General features: G+C 38.0%; 2 protein-coding genes across 2 annotated transcripts; one reads left to right on the forward strand and one right to left on the reverse strand.

Annotated features, from left to right (window-relative positions):
* Positions 1-2658: 2658 nt before the first annotated feature.
* Positions 2659-6089, reverse strand: LOC112171692 (protein FAR-RED IMPAIRED RESPONSE 1-like). Its single transcript, XM_024308837.1, has 4 exons — positions 5264-6089; positions 3169-3246; positions 2828-2834; positions 2659-2722 (listed from the first exon to the last, which is right to left on the reverse strand). Exons 1-4 carry the CDS (start codon positions 6087-6089, stop codon positions 2659-2661), a joined length of 975 nt encoding a protein of 324 aa, XP_024164605.1.
* A 6984-nt stretch (positions 6090-13073) lies between these two features.
* LOC112174473 (alanine--glyoxylate aminotransferase 2 homolog 1, mitochondrial) lies at positions 13074-16256 on the forward strand. The gene is made up of 9 exons (XM_024312247.2): positions 13074-13620; positions 13963-14193; positions 14326-14496; positions 14589-14732; positions 14842-15021; positions 15215-15440; positions 15568-15681; positions 15803-15889; positions 16072-16256. The coding sequence occupies exons 1-9, from the start codon at positions 13417-13419 to the stop codon at positions 16113-16115; spliced, it is 1401 nt and encodes a 466-aa protein (XP_024168015.1). The 5' UTR covers positions 13074-13416; the 3' UTR covers positions 16116-16256.
* Positions 16257-18059: the final 1803 nt, after the last annotated feature.

Here is an 18059-nt window from a genome sequence, read left to right on the forward strand (position 1 = left end):
ATGCCACTCGCATAGATGTACATGGATGAGCTACATTTATGTAAAACTAATATGCCTTCATGTTACCTGTGACTCTGTGAGACAAGCTGTGAGACATCAATTATCTACCTTCAATTATCTACCTGTGAGACATCAATTAACCACCTTCATATTAAAACCAGCCTCTTATATCCAATTAAATTGTATTGTTTCATTTAGTGCCTTAATCAAACTCACTGCTAAATAATGCCTCTACTTAAGAAACGTTCTTTCAATGTCAAAAGAAGAATGATCATTCCATTTATACCACAAGTCATTTCAGTCCATATACCAAGATTATCTTAAGAATATTTCCTGATTAATTACTCATCCTAGCTAGCAAATGCTCCATGTGGAGATGAGAACAGACAGATGACCAACAACACTGACATTCCTACCAAAAGAAGCATAGAATAAAACTCAAAGTTATAAACAAAATGCTCATGAAACATAAATAATACCTTGATTAAAATTGGATTAACTTTGTTTTCAAGCTTTCAAGTGCATCATTCAGCTCTGCTAGCAAACCAACCAGCTCTGGTGCAGTACTGTATGGCAAAAATGTTAATTATTCAGGCAGCAGATGAGACAATGTAAAACTAAAATAAATAATGCATTTGATCTCATTGTTCTTGCTTCAATTTCTATTTACATGGAGTTTCATTTCACAAGCCCTTGAGCGTAGTGTAGAATCATGGCATGACGTTAGAATCGTGCCATAGTAAATACTCCAAAAGAATTGAAGAGGCCAGGGAAAACACACACTAGATTCTTGTTTAATTAACACTAGATTCTCGTTTAATTAACATAATCCATCAACAATAATATGTGCATTGAAATAAGCCATGCCAAACAAAGGAAATTAATCTTTTAATAATCTGTCCATCAACAATAGTCTTTCAATGCTATACCATATTTACCACAACTGCCTATAGTATACAAACAGTTCAAATAGGCCAGGGGAAACTCACATTTCAGTAGCATAGTCTGTCACTAAAGCTTAGAGTGTTTAAAGCTCAATTCGAATATAACCTAACAATAATTCGACTTTTCATTTTTAATCTACATACATGTAAATTATATTTACACATATGATTTAAGTTTCTTTATTAGTTTTATAGAATAACATGTTTTACTAATTTTACCAATTTGCATTGCTTTTAATTGCTAGGTACATGGAAATTGAAAACTATGAACCAATCCTATTGCTGTGTGTTTGTGTCTATCTATATGCTCCGGTCCAAGCATGTACAGCACCTACTCCAAACACCAAAACAAAAACCAATCAATCCGCATATAGTTTTGAAAATGACGCTAACTCCAAATACCAAAACAAAGATGAGGAATTACCTTGCTTAGTAGAGAATAAAGATTGAGGTCAGAGGTCGAGGTAAGAGGTCGAGATCAGTTTGTCTTTTGGTGTTTGAGGTCTTTTCGTCTTCAGACGGAGAGAAAAAATAAAGACGTCAAAATCTCACCTCTAGAGAGTGGATTTCTGATAGGGTTTGGTATTTATACCAAACACCCAAGAATCCTACACAATCAAGTATATAATAAAATCATTCAAAATCAGTGGGCTTTTGAATACCACCAGATTTATAAGGGCTTTTTAAAATCCTGATTGAATACTATAAGATTTTAAAGGACTTTTTGAAATCCTAATTAAATACCATAAGATTTTAAAAGACTTTTTAAATACAAAACAATCCAATAGACTCTTAATTGAATACACCCCCCTTAGTTTTTTTAGATTAGATTTCTAATAATTTTTTATATTCCACTATAAGAAAGAAAGAAAAAAAAACTCAAAATATATTGTTTTTAGTATATTATTGTGAGATTAATCTTTATTAATATAATGAAGATTTAGTATCTATTATTCTTTCCTTCATTCTATAGTTGTATTATTATGAGATTAGTCTTTATTAATAAACATATATTTAATATTTAGAAAAAATACTTATGTCAAAACAAGGATATAATGTTTTGTTTCATTATTTTGATGAGGAATACTAGCAACCTTTCCCTTCAACCTTTCCCTTTCAACCTTTCCCATTCATTGCTTGCCACGTGTATTCCATTATCTCTAAAAATCAGATAATTAATAGGCAAAAAAGACACATTTTCAATTTCTCTCTCTACCCCTATTTACTTCACCTGCATTAATTTTCCCATTTATCAATTTCTTCTTTTTCTTATCTTCATTTGCATTAATTTTCACATTTATCAATTTCTTCTTCTTCTTCTTCTTTTTTCCATAATTTATTTTTTCTATTTTTGTTTGGTAGGATATGCAAGCTTTTAAGAGTTTTCATCCAAAATAAACAATTGAAATAGAGCAGGGCCTGATAAGCTTGATAATAAAGCAGTAATAGTCTAGCATACTTAGGATATATACTAGTACAGAGAACGTGAAAATACTAAAAGAGCAACCTGCAACATCCTCTAACAAAAGGCTTTGAAATGAAAAATGGTGCAAATACTAATCAATGACAAAGTAGAATTTATGTCATGGCTATAACAACTGGTTAATAACCATGAACCATAGTACTATTAATTAACACATGATCAAAACTTGTTCTGCACTATTTGATCGATATAGGTAGCTTTCCCAAACAAAAGCTAGTCAATTTTGCTCCCTTATGCTGCAAATCCAACTTTCTTCTTTTGTGGTGCAAATTGAGCATTTAGTCCAGCGTATTCCCTAAAAAAAAAAAAAATGAACACACATCAGTACTATAATTAATGTCTCCTGATTCCTATTCAATTTCTTATACTAAAAGAAAAAATTGCATTGTTGTAAACTTACCAATATCCTGCAAGCAGTCTTGTGTACATTCATTATTATCAAAATTTGTATCCCCTACTTTTTCATGTACATGCAGCATAAAGAAAAATAAAACAATAGCATATGTTTATCATCACACACAGACAAATTTAAGAAGAGTATGCATATAAAAATTTATAACATGACAACCACCTTCTGTAAGGTATTTTTTGTTTTATTTTTAGGTACTTCCAGATTTTCTTGTGCCTACAAAATTGGCAAGAGGACATATAAATTTCCCATAAATTATAGTGCCACTGAATACTGATATATACAAAAGAAAATATATGAACCAGATCATACCTTTCTTGATCTTTTGTTACCGTTTCTTGAACTGATCTCAACTCCAGATCGTATTCTTTTAGGTGCTCCTTTTGTGCTTGAAACTTTTGGATCAAGAATATGAATGTCACAGCTCACTTTATTATTGACATTCTCTTTGTCAATGTTCTTCACCATTTCTTTATTGAGATTAATAGAAGGACTGATGCTTCCACATTGTCTCAAGGCCTCCTCTAGTAAACGTTTTGCAATATCATACTTTTGATCAGAAAACAAGGTTCTAAAAAACGCTAGGCGCTAGTCGGGCGGTGGTCCAGAGCCTAGCGCCTAGAGGTCTAGGCGGGAGCCTAGGCGGGGACTAGGCGGTTTTTTTGTTTTTAATTTTATTTTTATTTTTATAATATATAATTATATAAATAATATATAAAACCATATTGTAATTGCGTTTCAATGTATTTTTTAATTTAATTAATCAATTGAAATGTTATTATTACATTAATAAATGAAATATTAATGTAAGAGGAGCCACGTGCAAGAGGATTGCTAGAGATTGGAGAGATACTCCAGAGCCACATGAAATATTAATGTAACATTAATAAATTGAAATGTTACTTCAATTTGGATGATTGGAGAGACAATCAATGGAGCAGCCACGTGCAAGAGGATTAGTGGAGAGATACTCCAAAATTGGCTGGACACTTCAAGTCACCTGACTAAGATGGTCTTCCACGACAGCACGACATCATTTAATTGTTATCAGAATTGAAACTCACGAAACGGTGTCGTAAATGGATAAGTTTATTAAACATAAAAGCAACCTCTTTACTCATCGAGTCATCGTCTTCTTCCTCCCGCAGTTTGTCTTCTTCCTCTGCAGTTCTGCTCCTTCCTTCACAATCGTTTTAATCAACGCAAAATTTCCAAGCTTTGAAGTCTCATAGCTTATGTAAAATATCGAGGTAGCTACCCACGCTTGCTCTCCCATGAATTTGCTCCTAGCGGTGGGTGCCAGAGACAGAGAGAGAGAGAGGAGATTGGGTGGCGGAGAAAACCGCCTAGGGATGCCCAGACCCGCCAAGACCCGCCCAGGACCGCCCAGCCCCGCCTAATACCCGCCTAACATCCTAACGCCTAGTACCAACGATTTTCATGAAATCGAATCGGTCCCTTGCCGCCCACCGCCTAGGCCGATTTTTAGAACATTGTCAGAAAGAGACCCTTCTTCACATACTTTTCTGTATTTCTGAAACAAGTCATTGAACCGCTGAATTTTAGGGTCAACCATCTTAGTTTCTCTAGTTGTGTGTCTTGTTTTCACATCTTTTCTCCATCTCTGAAGTATGTACTGATCTGGTATACAAAAAATACCAAAATATTGCAATATAGCCATTGCATGCCTACAAAGAAAACCTTTGTATTCAAGTACACGACATAAACAAGATACATCTCCTGTGCTTCCATCCACAACTACAATGAACTCTTCTTTCATTCCAAAATCTTGAACTCTAAAAGTCATGGTCATAGGATCCTCCCTTTGTTTTATAGGATTGCATGCTGAAATTCCCAAAACCTCTTCTTCAAACCTCTTAAAAATCTCAAGTGTGTAGATCTTTGACATTTGATACCCGAAAGGTGATGGAAACTTTAAACTAGGCAACTTATGCAAATTATTGAAATCGGCCTGAACTTCCACTTCCAATCTATCTTGAGTAGCTTCTTTGTATTGTTCAACAAACTCCTTCAATGAAGTTTTCTTGTTTACATATTTATCAAAAAAAGAATTAATACTTTCTGACCTTTGAGTTGTGGACATTCCGGCAAAAAATGTATCTCTCATATAAGTAGGAACCCACTGCTTACGGTCTCTAAACAAAGATTGAAGCCAGTCATCATCTCCCAAATTAAAGATCTCAATCATACTTTGCCATTTGTTCTCAAAGTCCTCCTCTGTCCACGAATGGTAGATACAATCATTAAATACCAGCATAAAATTTTCATTTTCTTTCAAAAAACTACCAAGTTTTTCTGGGAGCTTCTTCAATATATGCCATAAACAAAACCTGTGTCTAGCATTTGGAAAAACTTTTGCAATTGCAGCTTTCATGGCTTGATCTTGATTAGTTAAAATGGTAGTAGGAGCTCTTCCACCCATTGCTCTAACCCAGGTCTCCATTAACCAAACGAACGTCGATGTGGTTTCATCTGCAAGGAGTGCACAACCAAGTAATGTAGACTGGAAATGATTATTCACTCCAATAAAAGGAGCAAAAGGCATCTTATATTTGTTTGTGATATATGTCGTATCAAAAGAAACCACATCTCCAAAAATCTTGTAGTCCTCCCGGCCTTTTGCATCAACCCAAAACACATTTCTCAAGCGTTGGTCTTCATCTAGATCCATTGCGTAGAAGAAATTAGGATTCTCTTCTTGCATACTAGTAAAATGCTCCAACATTGCCTTAGCATCGCCAGATTCTAATTCTAACCGACGTTTCTTATCCAAAAAATTTCTCATGTCTTTTTGTAAAAAACCAATGTTCTGATATCCTCCACACTGTTTGGCTAAAGCAACAAAAATCTTACTTGGTTTCGCTCCAACTGAATGCAAAGTACTAATATTGTTCAAGTCACCAGAAGCAATGTTTCTATAACATGGAAAGTAGTGGACATCCTCCGGAGAAAGTTCATGATTATGCTCTTTCACAAAATTTTGAACAACCCATTTCCCATCTTGCCTTCTTTTGACATGCAACATTGCCTTGCAGTCTATTTTCATGCAGGGACGGGGGTTACGAGCGTCAGTTTTTCGCTTTGACCCAAATCTTGTACAAGCATACTTTGCCTCGACCCATTCTTTAGTTACCTTTGATCGACGACAAGCTATTTTTGAAGCAGCAAACCCTGTCATCTTGGCATACTCTAAATAAAATGACTGCGCAATGCCATCAGAATTAAATTCCATTCCAACATATGGCTCTGAATTTTTTTCATATTAATGGAGCTTTCACCACCATTACTATGACCAAATTATTCTCCTACACCATCTTCATTATAATTATCGTCATTCATACCATCTTCATAATAATTATCATCATCCATGTCATCTTCATTATAATTGTCATCTTCCTCAGCAGCCAAATTTATGTCTATTTCCAGCCCCATGAACACCTAAAAAAAATAAAGAGAATGGAGCACATGAAGTAAAAAAAGAGCATCACCTTAGTCAAGGTTCAAAATCCATAATTCTCTAATCCTATCAATAATCATAAGCATAATTTGAATTGATTGCACAAAGCCACAATTGTAGAGACGTAATGTTGTACAATTGCACAAATGATTGATTACATAATTTCAAAAGCATAATTCTCTAATCCTAATACAAATGGTAGACTTTTACAATTGAACAAATCAGAAGCATAATTTCATATTGAATTTTCTAGCCTACTCCTCAACGATGAACTATTGTTCATAATCTAATGTAATCATAGGTTTTATTAGACAGAAGAATAAAAAAAGAAGAAGAAGGAAACCTGAATATTTAGATCAGTTGCCTTTGTTGTCTTTGAAAACCACCGCTGCTTTCGAACCCAGTGAAGAGAAAAGATGGAGACTGGAGGATGGCGTCAATGGAAGTTTAAGAGCTTCTGTTCCACGACGATTCAGAGAAAAAAAAGAAAAAGAAAGAGAAGTTGATAAACGTGAGAAGACTGATGAGTTTTAATACTGTTGAAAGTGAGTAAATAGGGGTAGAGAGGGAAATTGAAAATGTGTCTTTTTTGCCTATTAATTATCTGATTTTTAGGGATAGTGGAATACACGTGGCAAGCAATGAATGGGAAAGATTGAAAGGGAAAGGTTGGATAGTGGAATACACATGGCAAACAATGAATGGGAAAGGTTGAAAGGGAAAGGTTGGAGGGGAAGGTTGCTAGCATTCCTCTATTTTGACAATATAAAAGAAAGCATTGGTGGAATTGTCTTGAAATTTTAAATAAAAAGGTCTCATATTCAAATCTCATCGTTGTAGTTTTTTAATATTTTTAAAAACAAAATGAAATTTTGTGTTTGTAACGGGCCAGCCCACAATATGTCGTGCTCAGGCCGTGCCGGGCCCATTACAGGCTAGGGCCGGGCAGGGCCAATGGGCCAATATTCTTAGGCCCAGCTCGATCCGTTATTCTAAAGTGCTCGGGTCGTGCAGGGCCACTAACGGGCTTGGGCCGTGCAGGGTCGCTTTGAAGCGTGCCGGGCCCGTGCCGTGCTCGTGCTTAGTGGCCCGTTTGCCACCTCTAGTAGGGATCGATATGAGAAATAGTGGGGACAGACCACGAAAATTCTTGTCGTTCCTACTGAACATCTGTGTTCTTATCTCCCCCTAACGACTGGAGGACTGTCTCATCAAAGTGACATCCGCAAATCTAGCGGTAAGGAGATCGCCTTGCAAGGGCATTAAGTGGCGGACGATTGTTGGAGTCTCAAATCCAACTGAGTTGCCTATTCATCTGTAAAGACCCATCATAGGGCGCTGTGATGGCGCAATTGGCACATAAATGACATACTCAAATATGCGTAAGTACGATATTTATACCTAGTCACTGGCTGTAACGTAGAGGTAGATTGAGTGGTAGTGGGTCGTAGACGAATTAGCATAACTGCATGCGATATTGCATCACTCCAAGCGGATATGAGGAGATTGGTGCACATTACCAATGTCTGGACTACCAACGTAGTCGTTTCCGCGAGAGCATTTGGGTGTGTTCATATAATGTCCAACATCAGTCCCAATGCAATAATTATCAAAAGTCTTCGATGTAAACTCTCTAGCATCGTCAAGTCCAATTGACGGAATATGATGATCCGGGGAGTGAGCTCGTTGTCGTATGATATGTGCTAGGAGTGTAGCATAAGCAACATTACAAGTGGACAATGGCACAACACGTGACCAGCGTGTTTGCTTGTCAACCAACATCATAGGATATTTAAACGTTTGCAAGTTTGTTGAACTAGTCCACAGAATCCCCATGGATTCTATGTAAGAACATAATGAGTATTTTTATATCATTTGCATAGGACGGTCTCAGTCCTAATTTCCCTAAGGAACGGGCTTTGTAAAACGAGCGAGAGGCTTTAGAAGCAACCAATGAGAATTTTGGTTGGGCATAAGCGTCTGAAACGCTATTTGAAGCACGTTGGTGATTGCAGCATCACCTGGGGCACCATCACCATGATGGACGCCATCTATGGAACGAGGAATCCAAATCCGGGTGTGCCAAAGTAGTTCCGAGCCGGACCTACTTCTCATCCTAGGAGTTAGCAGGTATGATAGAGTCCCCTCTCTGTCTGTCTCTCCGAGTTCATCATGGATAGGGACTGCGCTAGCCCTAGGCTGGTGGTGGACGGAGGCAGTGCCCTAGGTAGCAGTAGCGTTGGTCACACTTAGTCTAGGTATCAACTTTTGATTCATGCTTCGTTTCGCTCGAGAGAAAGGATGTCCATGTGAAGTCTTTAGTAGACAGATCATCATATCATGACCAGGATGACCTATCTTGTAGTGACAATGCCAATATGTGTCTAAATTCAAGAGATCTTCTCTCATAACTTCATTGGATTTAACAGCTCGAATAGTGACATAGAGTCTACTAGAGAGACACATAAACTTCTCTAAGATGCGCCTTTGTTCGCAATCGTTAGAGGTATTGCAAAGGAAAACATTTCCGTTCTCTACATGCGTTTTCGCATGGAATCCGTTGGCGAATCATAGGTGCGATTTTCCCTAGGAACGTAGAGAGTTTCTGTGACAGTAATCAAGGTGCCATTTGGTAGGGGGAACTTGGGCTATTCCATGTCCTTGAATTAATACTAATGACCCAACCATAGTAGTCACAAAGTCATATGCTCATAATCAAAATAGAGTCGTAATGAAAAGAACTCAAAATTTTATTCATAAGCCAACGGAGTTACATCATTGTCTTTTTGACCAAAGAAAATCTAATCCAAAATGCTAGCTAATGCAAAATAATAATAGTCGTCTAACTTCTTTCGGTAATTCCAAAATAAATGTGACTAGGTGAGTAGAGAGATGTCGGTGGAGCAAGGCTCGCTTAAGTACCACTAATCTCATAACCTTCCTAGACATCACACTTACTTTGGGTGAGCCTTCTTTGAAGAAAGACGAAATCATTGGCATTTACTACAAAAATATATGGCAGGCGATCTATTAATCCCAGCCAGATTTGTAGTCTTTAACCCTTCACTCTAGATCATCATCTTGATTTTCTTGTTCCACATCGTGAGTTTCTCTTGCTTCACAATATGCTTTGTAGGCGGTGACAATTTCTTCACGAGCTCTACAAATGTGTGCCCAATGACCGGATACTCCACATTGAGAACATACATCTCTTTTCTCAAACTCCATTGATTGAGGTGCTGTGAAAGCGTCATTTAGATGGCTCTTAGTGTTGGTGGCGCCACCAACATGGCCAGAGGCGTTGCATCCCTCTCTCTTTCCATGTTGACCTTTTCGGTTCCGTGTTCGGTTATTTTGGCGATTACCTTCCCAAGTAGAGTAATTATATGGACCAGAATGTCCAGAAATATCCTTAAGATTAGGGTTTTGCTCTTGGCACCCTCTCTTAGGGGCGCGACTATAATTGGATTTCAGAATATGCTCTGTTTCCACGGATCTCGAATTATCGTTCTTCACAAGGATGTTGTCTTGCTTTTCAATGACATGCATAGCTCCAATGAGCTCATGAAACCTTGTAATTCGTTCTGCAGTAACATCAATTCGATAGTTCTTAGCAACCATCAATGCAGAGACGGGGAAGGTAGAAAGAGTTTTCTCAATCAACATCGCATATGTGATCTATTTACTACAGAATTCCATTAAGGATTTATTGCGAAGTACTTCCGAGTTGTAGTCAAGAACTGACTTGAAATCACAGAAGCAGAGGCTATGCCATCTCACTTCTAGGTCAGGAAGCAGGGAGTCACGGACGTTGCCAAATCTTTCTTCGAGTGAGACCCACAACCTTCTGGGGTCTTTTTCATTCATGCACTTGTACTGGAGCGAATCATCCATATGACGAGTCATTAGGATGATGGCTTTCGCCTTATTTGCCTCTAAGGCTGCTCTATTTGCTTCCAAAGCTTGAGCTTGCTCAACAGTTAGCACGTCCTGGCTAGGCTCAAGAATCGTATCTAGGATTCCATCGACCTTGAGATGCTGATGGACATCATGAACCCACCTGTGATATCCAGAGCCAGTTGTCCCAATGGAGCAAAGTCCAATTTGTTCAAGTTACTCATCTTGAAAAAGAAAAAGAAAAAGGGTTAGTTTCGAAGCGGAAAAAGCTACCACGAAAACATATAAAATTGCTGAGCGTAATCGCTTCCAAGAAATTGAATTCCAAGAGATATTGGATTAGATCGAAACAATGACGTAAGTGGTTGATCGTAAATTCTCTACAAACTCTAAGTTTGGAAATCTCAACAAGGTCCAAGCTTGGAGTGAGCATGAACCCCTACAGTTCGGCTTAATTAGGTCTCCCCTAGGATGAAGAAAGGGGGGAAAAGAAGGGAGTTTACAAGTCCCCGAGAAAAAGAAGAGAAATTGAATAAAAATGGGAACTTTTAGTAAAAAATATCTCGAAATAGGTCGCAGGAAAAAGTGGCTGGAAAACTGCTGGAAAAGTCACAGGAAAGTTAACCGGAAACGGTCAACCTGCGTTGACGTGGCGCTGGGGTCTTCTGCTGATGTGGCAGTGGGGTCCGGTTACTGATGTGGCAGGTTGACTGGCTGTTGATGTGGCAGTTTGACTTGGTGATGAAGCTGGGCCTAACTGGAAGTGGGCCAGGGAGGTCAGTGGGTCGGTTGCTGTGGGTTGGGCTGGATCCTTCTCCTTTTTTTTTTCCTTTCTCTCATCCCATGCCTATTTCTCTTTTTCTTTTTCTTTTTTTTTACTGGGCTGCGTCTGGGGGCTGCAGGTGGGCTGCGACTCTTTTTTTCTTTTCTTTTCTGCCAGACGTTCAATTGGCCGGTTAGGTAATTTTTAGGCTGGTTTTCTGGGTTTTTCTTCCGGTTCCTAAATTCTGGGATCAAGGTGCTACTTCTTGCAAAATTTGGTAGCAATTGGAGGTCCGGAAGATGGTGAACCGGTGGAATATTTGCCGCGGGTGGTTTGGAGCTTCCGGTGGCCGGTTCGGTTGGTTTCTGGCCGGTTCTAGAGGTTCTACCGCCGGTTCTGGACTCCTGCTATGTAGGGCTTCAAGGTGTGAGGTGGAGGCAGAAAAGGATTCAAGGTTTTGTATTCGAATTTAGGGTTTTTGCTTCTTGAATCAGGGTTTGGCTATTTGTTTCAGGGTTAGGGTTTCGTGCTGATAACGTGTTTAAGGAAAACTGAATTGGGAGAGAATTGAATCGTGCTTTCATTGATAATAGGGGCGTCTTTATATAGAGGATTACAAGACATAGAATCAGAGTTGTACAAGGAAAGATAATCGTATAATTAATCGGATATCTATGAATATCTCTAATTCTAAACCCTATTACAACTAGGTCAAGTAACCTAGAGTTTGAGCCAGATATATATTTTGGATTTACTTGAACAAGTAGTATATTCTTGAATTTTTTGGGAGTGTACATGGGATTTGTTGAAGTTAAAATTCTGGTTAAAAAAAAAAATTAAGACATCTACGTCCAACTTAACCTGATCTAGGATTCCCATTCCACACAAGGCACTACACGTTTTCAACTAGGATTTTTCTACCTTCATTCCATTCTTGTCCGGCGGCTGCCGAGCCGAACCTCTAACCTTGTCGGAGTGTAGTTAGTGCAGTCGGCAAGGAGTTTTCTAGGGAAGTTTGGTGGCTCCTAACGAGGCTTCTAGGCATGGACAAATGTATGGACAAACCGAGGGCGTCCAGCTATGCAGGTGGTGGCAGACAGAGTAGTCGTGTGATCTGATCAAGGAGAGCCAAGGGAGAGGTTAGGTTGGCCTGTCAGATGACCTGGATCCCTTCTAGACCTGAGTTGATGGTGGGTTATGTTGAAGGCTTTGACTGGGATGTTGGCGATTTGGATACTTGGTTGATTCGATGGCGAGGGAGGCTTCGAAGCTTTGTCTGGCTTCGGGGTGATTTGACGATGACGAGCGATTAATATCTGTTTTTTGGCGATAGGATTCTGTCATGGACCAGTGGTTGGGCTATGGTGTTGGGCCATCTTTGGGCTAGGTGCCAGGTTGAGCTAGGGCTTGTGTTTGTCAAGGGTTGTTTTTGGTTTAGTTAGTTTTTTTTTTACAATAACGAAAATGGAATTAAGGAATTACGATTATAGCTCAATCAGCATTTACTATAATTATTGTAATTGATATTTCTATTGTAATTCTCTCCCTATATAAAAAGACTATCAAATAAAATGAGTAAACAAATTCTCATTTACTTTTACATCTCTATCTTTCTAGTGAGTTTCGGCCTGGCCTAAGCACTTGTTATGTTTTTTTTGTCATACCTTGGTCTTTTTGAGGATATATGTGTGGCAGGCTTAATAATTTGATTTGTATTGATGCACACTAATTGCGGTCTTAGGTGTACTAGTTTAATTGATTAGGTCATGTATCATCAATTAGTTTAAGGTCTTTAGTTGGTTAGTTTTGCAGTCCTTAATTAAGTGTGCAGGTTCATCTTACTAGCTAGCGTTTGTGCCCCATGAGGCCTCAAAGGCATAACACAATTGATGTTTCTTTGAGAACTGACTCTAGTGATTGCAATTTATTGCCATTACCATTTACATAATGAATAAATTCATTCATTTTCCTAAAATAAAAAATAAAATTAAAAAACCTGATCTAGCCGATCTGCAAGATTTGAATTCAAATGTAAACGCCATCTTACTTCAACCTTCATTACCATCCATATCAAAACGGTAGCTTAAGTAGTGATGATCAGAATGATTCATTGTATAATAATATATAATAACTTTTCGCTTAATTTCAGTACAATCTTCATTACTGTGAAATGTGAATCTTCAATATTAATATTTAATATTGAAGATTCAAATCAATGTACCGGTAACCGTCCTCTGCTGCTGACTCTGCTTCTCGTAATCACCTTCATCTTCTCCACCACAGATATGGCAACTCCAGTCAATACCAGCACAGCGCAATCCCACAAAACTCCTACAAATACAAACTCTCTTCAATCTCAGTCCCAAAGGACCCAAACCCACTTCCTCATTCAAACCCATCTTCTAGTTTCTACTCTTTTGGTCTTTCTGAGTAGCACCTGCCATGGCATTGCAGAGGCTGCTCTTGAAAAAGGCCTTTGGAGAAGCTAAGCCAAAGTCTCTGTGCTGCTTTTTCTCTACAGCACCACCTTCATTGCCAGCTTTTGATTATGAGCCAAAGCCTTACAATGGTCCACGCGCAGATGAGGTCTTCCAGAAGCGAAAGCAGTTTCTGGGTCCTTCTCTTTTTCACTTTTATCAGAAGCCAGTATGTTTTTCCTTTGTAATCTCTCTCAAGTTTATTTCTTACTAAATTCTGCATTGTTCATTTTAGTTGAGAATTGAAATTATTTGGGAATTGCGTAACTGTTTCAAACAGTAAATTCATGGGAAAATGAAAGTGAACATAATGAGATAAAAAGTTTCAATCTTTTTTGTTTGCTAGTAAAAAGTTTGAATCTTTATACAATGATACTTGCGTATCTTTTTAATTTAAAACTTTTAGCATAGCACTATATTTGCTTCTGTGATACTTGGTTGTCCAATCCAATGTTATGTTATCCCAGTTTATTCAGGAACTTGAGAATTGTGTTTGTGTTAATTGATGCAGCTCAATATTGTTGAAGGAAAGATGCAATATTTGTATGATGAGAATGGCAGGCGTTACCTTGATGCATTTGCTGGGATAGTGACGGTTTCTGCTGGACATTGTCATCCAGATGTTTTAAATGCAATCTTTGAGCAGAGCAAGCTTCTGCAGCATGCCACAACTATATATTTACACCATGCAATAACTGATTTTGCAGAGGCATTGGCTTCAAAATTTCCTGGAAATCTAAAGGTTCATTTTCTTTTTTCATGACATTTTCCTTGTGTATACATAATGCTGATAGAAACATGTTCTTCATTATAGCATTTGGATCAGAGTATTTCATTAGAGAACTAATCTTCAACAAGGAAATTCTCGATGCAGGTAGTGTACTTTGTGAATTCTGGGTCAGAAGCAAATGAGTTAGCAATGCTGATGGCTCGTCTATACACTGGTAGTCTGGAAATGATTTCTCTGAGAAATGGATATCATGGAGGAAGTTCTAATACAATGAGTTTGACGGCACTCAACACATGGAAGTATCCGATTCCACAGGTTTGTTTAACCAGTTACCAGTTATTTCAAAACTTGTATATCCAGTCATGTTGTTGTGAACTATCTGCTTCAGGGTTGCTCCAATATTGCAGGGTGAAATTCATCATGCTGTGAATCCAGATCCATACCGTGGAGTCTTTGGCTCTGATGCAAAAAGTTATGCTAAAGATGTGCAAGATCACATTGATTTTGGAACTGCAGGAAAAGTGGCTGGATTTATATCTGAAACAATTCAGGTCGCCACTAAATGTCATTTGTTATGGGGCTTAACTATATTTGATAAACATGACCACTGCGATAAGGCAGCTGATTAATAATTTTCTTTTTCACTTTATCTAACTGTAGGGTGTTGGAGGAGCAGTTGAACTGGCTCCTGGATACCTAAAATTGGTATACGACATTGTTCGCAAGGCTGGTGGTGTCTGCATTGCTGATGAAGTTCAAACTGGATTTGGCCGCACAGGAACTCATTATTGGGGCTTTGAAACACAGGGGGTCATTCCTGATATAGTTACTATGGCCAAGGTCTTTAAATTATCTACTGCAGATTTTATTTTAATGTTGAGAGGTTCAACTTATGTGTCTAGTGTTACATCAGTAGTCTACTATCAAACTGCATATTTTGATTGCAAGCATTTGCCTGATAGAAGTTGATTCTAGTGAAGCACAATAGTTACAGAACTTTTTACCAATGATTCGGGATTTACATATTTGACAGGGCATTGGAAATGGATTGCCATTGGGAGCAGTGGTGACAACACCAGAAATAGCAAGTGTACTAGCCCAGAAGACTCAATTCAACACTTATGGTGGAAACCCTGTATGCTCTGCAGGAGGACTTGCAGTGCTCAGAGTTATTGATAAAGAGAAACGTCAAGTTCATTCTGCAGATGTTGGCTCTCATTTGCTTGCTCGGTTGAGAGATCTTCAGCAAAGATATGAAAGTAACTACCTTGATTCCTTGAACTAGGTGTTTTTTTCTTCTTCTAAAGTTACTTTCCGGTGACATACTTTGCTGTAAGTTGGTCCAATATTGATGCAAGTATTCTTGTATGTAACATTTTGTATCAGTCATTGGAGATGTGAGAGGCCGGGGCTTAATGGTTGGGGTAGAACTTGTGACTGACAGGAATGAGAAGACACCTGCCAAGGCTGAAACTGCTATGTTGTTTGAGAAACTCAGAGGTCTCTAGGCACCCTCCTGCCCAGCTCATATCAATAACTTTAAAAGATCCCTAGTTTAATGCCATTGTTGTCCACTAAATTCCTGTTTACATACTAATCATAATTTGGTTCCTCATTGAAGAGCTTGGAGTTCTAGTTGGGAAAGGGGGACTTCATGGAAATGTTTTCAGGATAAAACCACCACTGTGTTTCACCAAAGATGATGCAGGTAATTGTCATATCTCTTACAGTCAGTACCAATGAGCACAAAATTCTATAAATGCACAGCACACACACAATATACTCACACTTGGTCATTTCCTTATAGAAAATCACTAAAGGAGGACGTCTTTTTCTTAACTGTTAGATTTATATGAATGGTTGAGTTGCATACTTATTTTGCCTCTGCAGATTTTCTTGTCGATGCTTTGGACTATTCAATGTCAAAATTGTGAGGGTTTATAGCACATCTAAGGGAGTGGGACAGATTGTTATAGCAGAAGTGTCTTTGGTTGACCTATGTAGTACATTTCACTCTTTGACATCAAGATGTATTACCTTAAAAATAATAATAAAACAATTTTATCTCTAATTAACTTTCTGCTATCTAATTAGGACCCCTCTCGTCTCTGATATTACCTTTCACGTGTCTTGTTTTTCTTTTAAATATAGTCATACGTTCTCCAACATGACACCACCCTCAGATTATCGACTGCAATGCTGGACATAAAAGAATGTTACTAAGAACATGCAGATATAATGGACTCATCATTGACTAGCTAGTGTAGAAATCATTTTAACGTACTTCTCAGTCTCCAGGAAAACTTTGGGCTGAAACAATGCAAAACAGAATGATAGGTACGTTTTAGTATGACATTTCAGTCAATCCACCAATGTCTCTGAGTCTCTCTTTTACTTGCCTAAAACCAGAAGAGTGTCTGGAGATAAAGCAACTTATTAAGACAAATTGAGAAAAGATAAAGTACCTTGTTCACACCAAAAGAAAAATGATAAAGCAACTTGTTCTTGCATTTAGCATTTCATTCATCATTGTACTACATAATGATTATTACATGAAATTTGATTTTAAGTTTTCATCGATTATAAGCCTTGGCATCTAAGTTTGTTTCAGTTGTGTTCTCGCCCTTCGTGGGAATAATGCTCTAGCTCATTTAATTGCTACACACGCTGCTTAGTCTGTGTCAGTGGATAGAGAATCATATCCTGCTGTATTGGATTTAAGATGGACGTTTTGCTCATGTCAGAGTATGTCTGAAGACTATGGATGAAGGGAACAATGATAGTGTCATGTTATTATGTGTATTATTTTATTGGTGAATTTATACGGAGAGAATATAACTTATGTGCCAGCTGAGACATTCTCATCTATGGCCATCATCGATCCAATTAAACAATGATTGACTCGATCGTATATTCCCCCATAAGATACATGGTACAAGTTGAGACGTTGGATATCTGACTAATTACTTAGATTAAGCAATAATGGGATTTGGCCGGGGTAACTCCAAGTTTACAAATATGTGGATCAACAGATCGAAAGTTTCCATTACTGCTCCAGGGATTTGTGATGTGTGCATGCGTTTAATCTCACTGCCTAGTATGAAACATAATGTTTCCTTCTGTTAACGTACAGACTTGTTGAAACTTTCACATTTTTTTCCGATTATGTTGAAACTTTCACCTTACTGAACGGAATATCACACAATAAATGCATCTGATCGAATAATGAAGACTACAAGAGAAAGAACCATATCTCCACACAATTAAAAATGACCAGAACAAAGCTATACGACACCAAAACTTCAACTTTTTCTCTCCACGGTTACACCGTACCAGGCCACCGATAGATGATCTGAAAATATGGTGCTTTGTCTACCAGACTAATAAACTACGTAATTGCTCTCTGAAGCAAATCCATTGTAAATTTGCTGTTTTATCTGTGTAGCAGGTACGTACATGACACTCCTTTCCTTAATTTTCTCATCATCACTTGATTTTTCGTCTCTTCTCATTAGGTAGAAGGTATAGTTTTGTAGTGTTTGCCGGTAGTCGGTACTTAAGTTTCGATCATGGAATAGTTAATTAGTGAATACTCTGGCCAATAATAAGTTATAATTGCTCTTCTTTTCGCCCACCTTTTCATTCTTATTAAGGTCTTTTGGTGTATCCTCGTGGATTTCATCAACCATCAGGAAGAAGATGGAAGAAGAAAGGTGGAATCAAGCACCTTATGACATAGAAAACCCATATATCCCCCTTCTAAGTTCCATAAGAAAAAACTTGAATAGCTTGTCTCCCTTGTCCTCTGAGTGTTGTATATACAGAGTTCCCGAGCGGCTACGCCATGCAAGTGAAGATGCCTACACCCCCAAGGTGGT

The sequence above is a fragment of the Rosa chinensis genome, chromosome 6, assembly GCF_002994745.2.
Source record: "Rosa chinensis cultivar Old Blush chromosome 6, RchiOBHm-V2, whole genome shotgun sequence".
In the NCBI taxonomy this organism is placed as follows: domain Eukaryota; kingdom Viridiplantae; phylum Streptophyta; class Magnoliopsida; order Rosales; family Rosaceae; genus Rosa; species Rosa chinensis.

Bases quoted from the DNA above. Each gene is read 5' to 3' on its own strand.
- LOC112174473 (XM_024312247.2), top strand. From the start codon at position 13,417: ATGGCATTGCAGAGGCTGCTCTTGAAAAAGGCCTTTGGAGAAGCTAAG. The intron at 13,621-13,962 runs GTATGTTTTTCC...TAATTGATGCAG, and splicing joins TTCACTTTTATCAGAAGCCA to CTCAATATTGTTGAAGGAAA. The intron at 15,890-16,071 runs GTAATTGTCATA...TTGCCTCTGCAG, and splicing joins TTTCACCAAAGATGATGCAG to ATTTTCTTGTCGATGCTTTG.
- LOC112171692 (XM_024308837.1), bottom strand. From the start codon at position 6,089: ATGGAATTTAATTCTGATGGCATTGCGCAGTCATTTTATTTAGAGTAT. The intron at 3,247-5,263 runs CTACTACCATTT...GTGACATTCATA, and splicing joins AGCAATGGGTGGAAGAGCTC to TTCTTGATCCAAAAGTTTCA.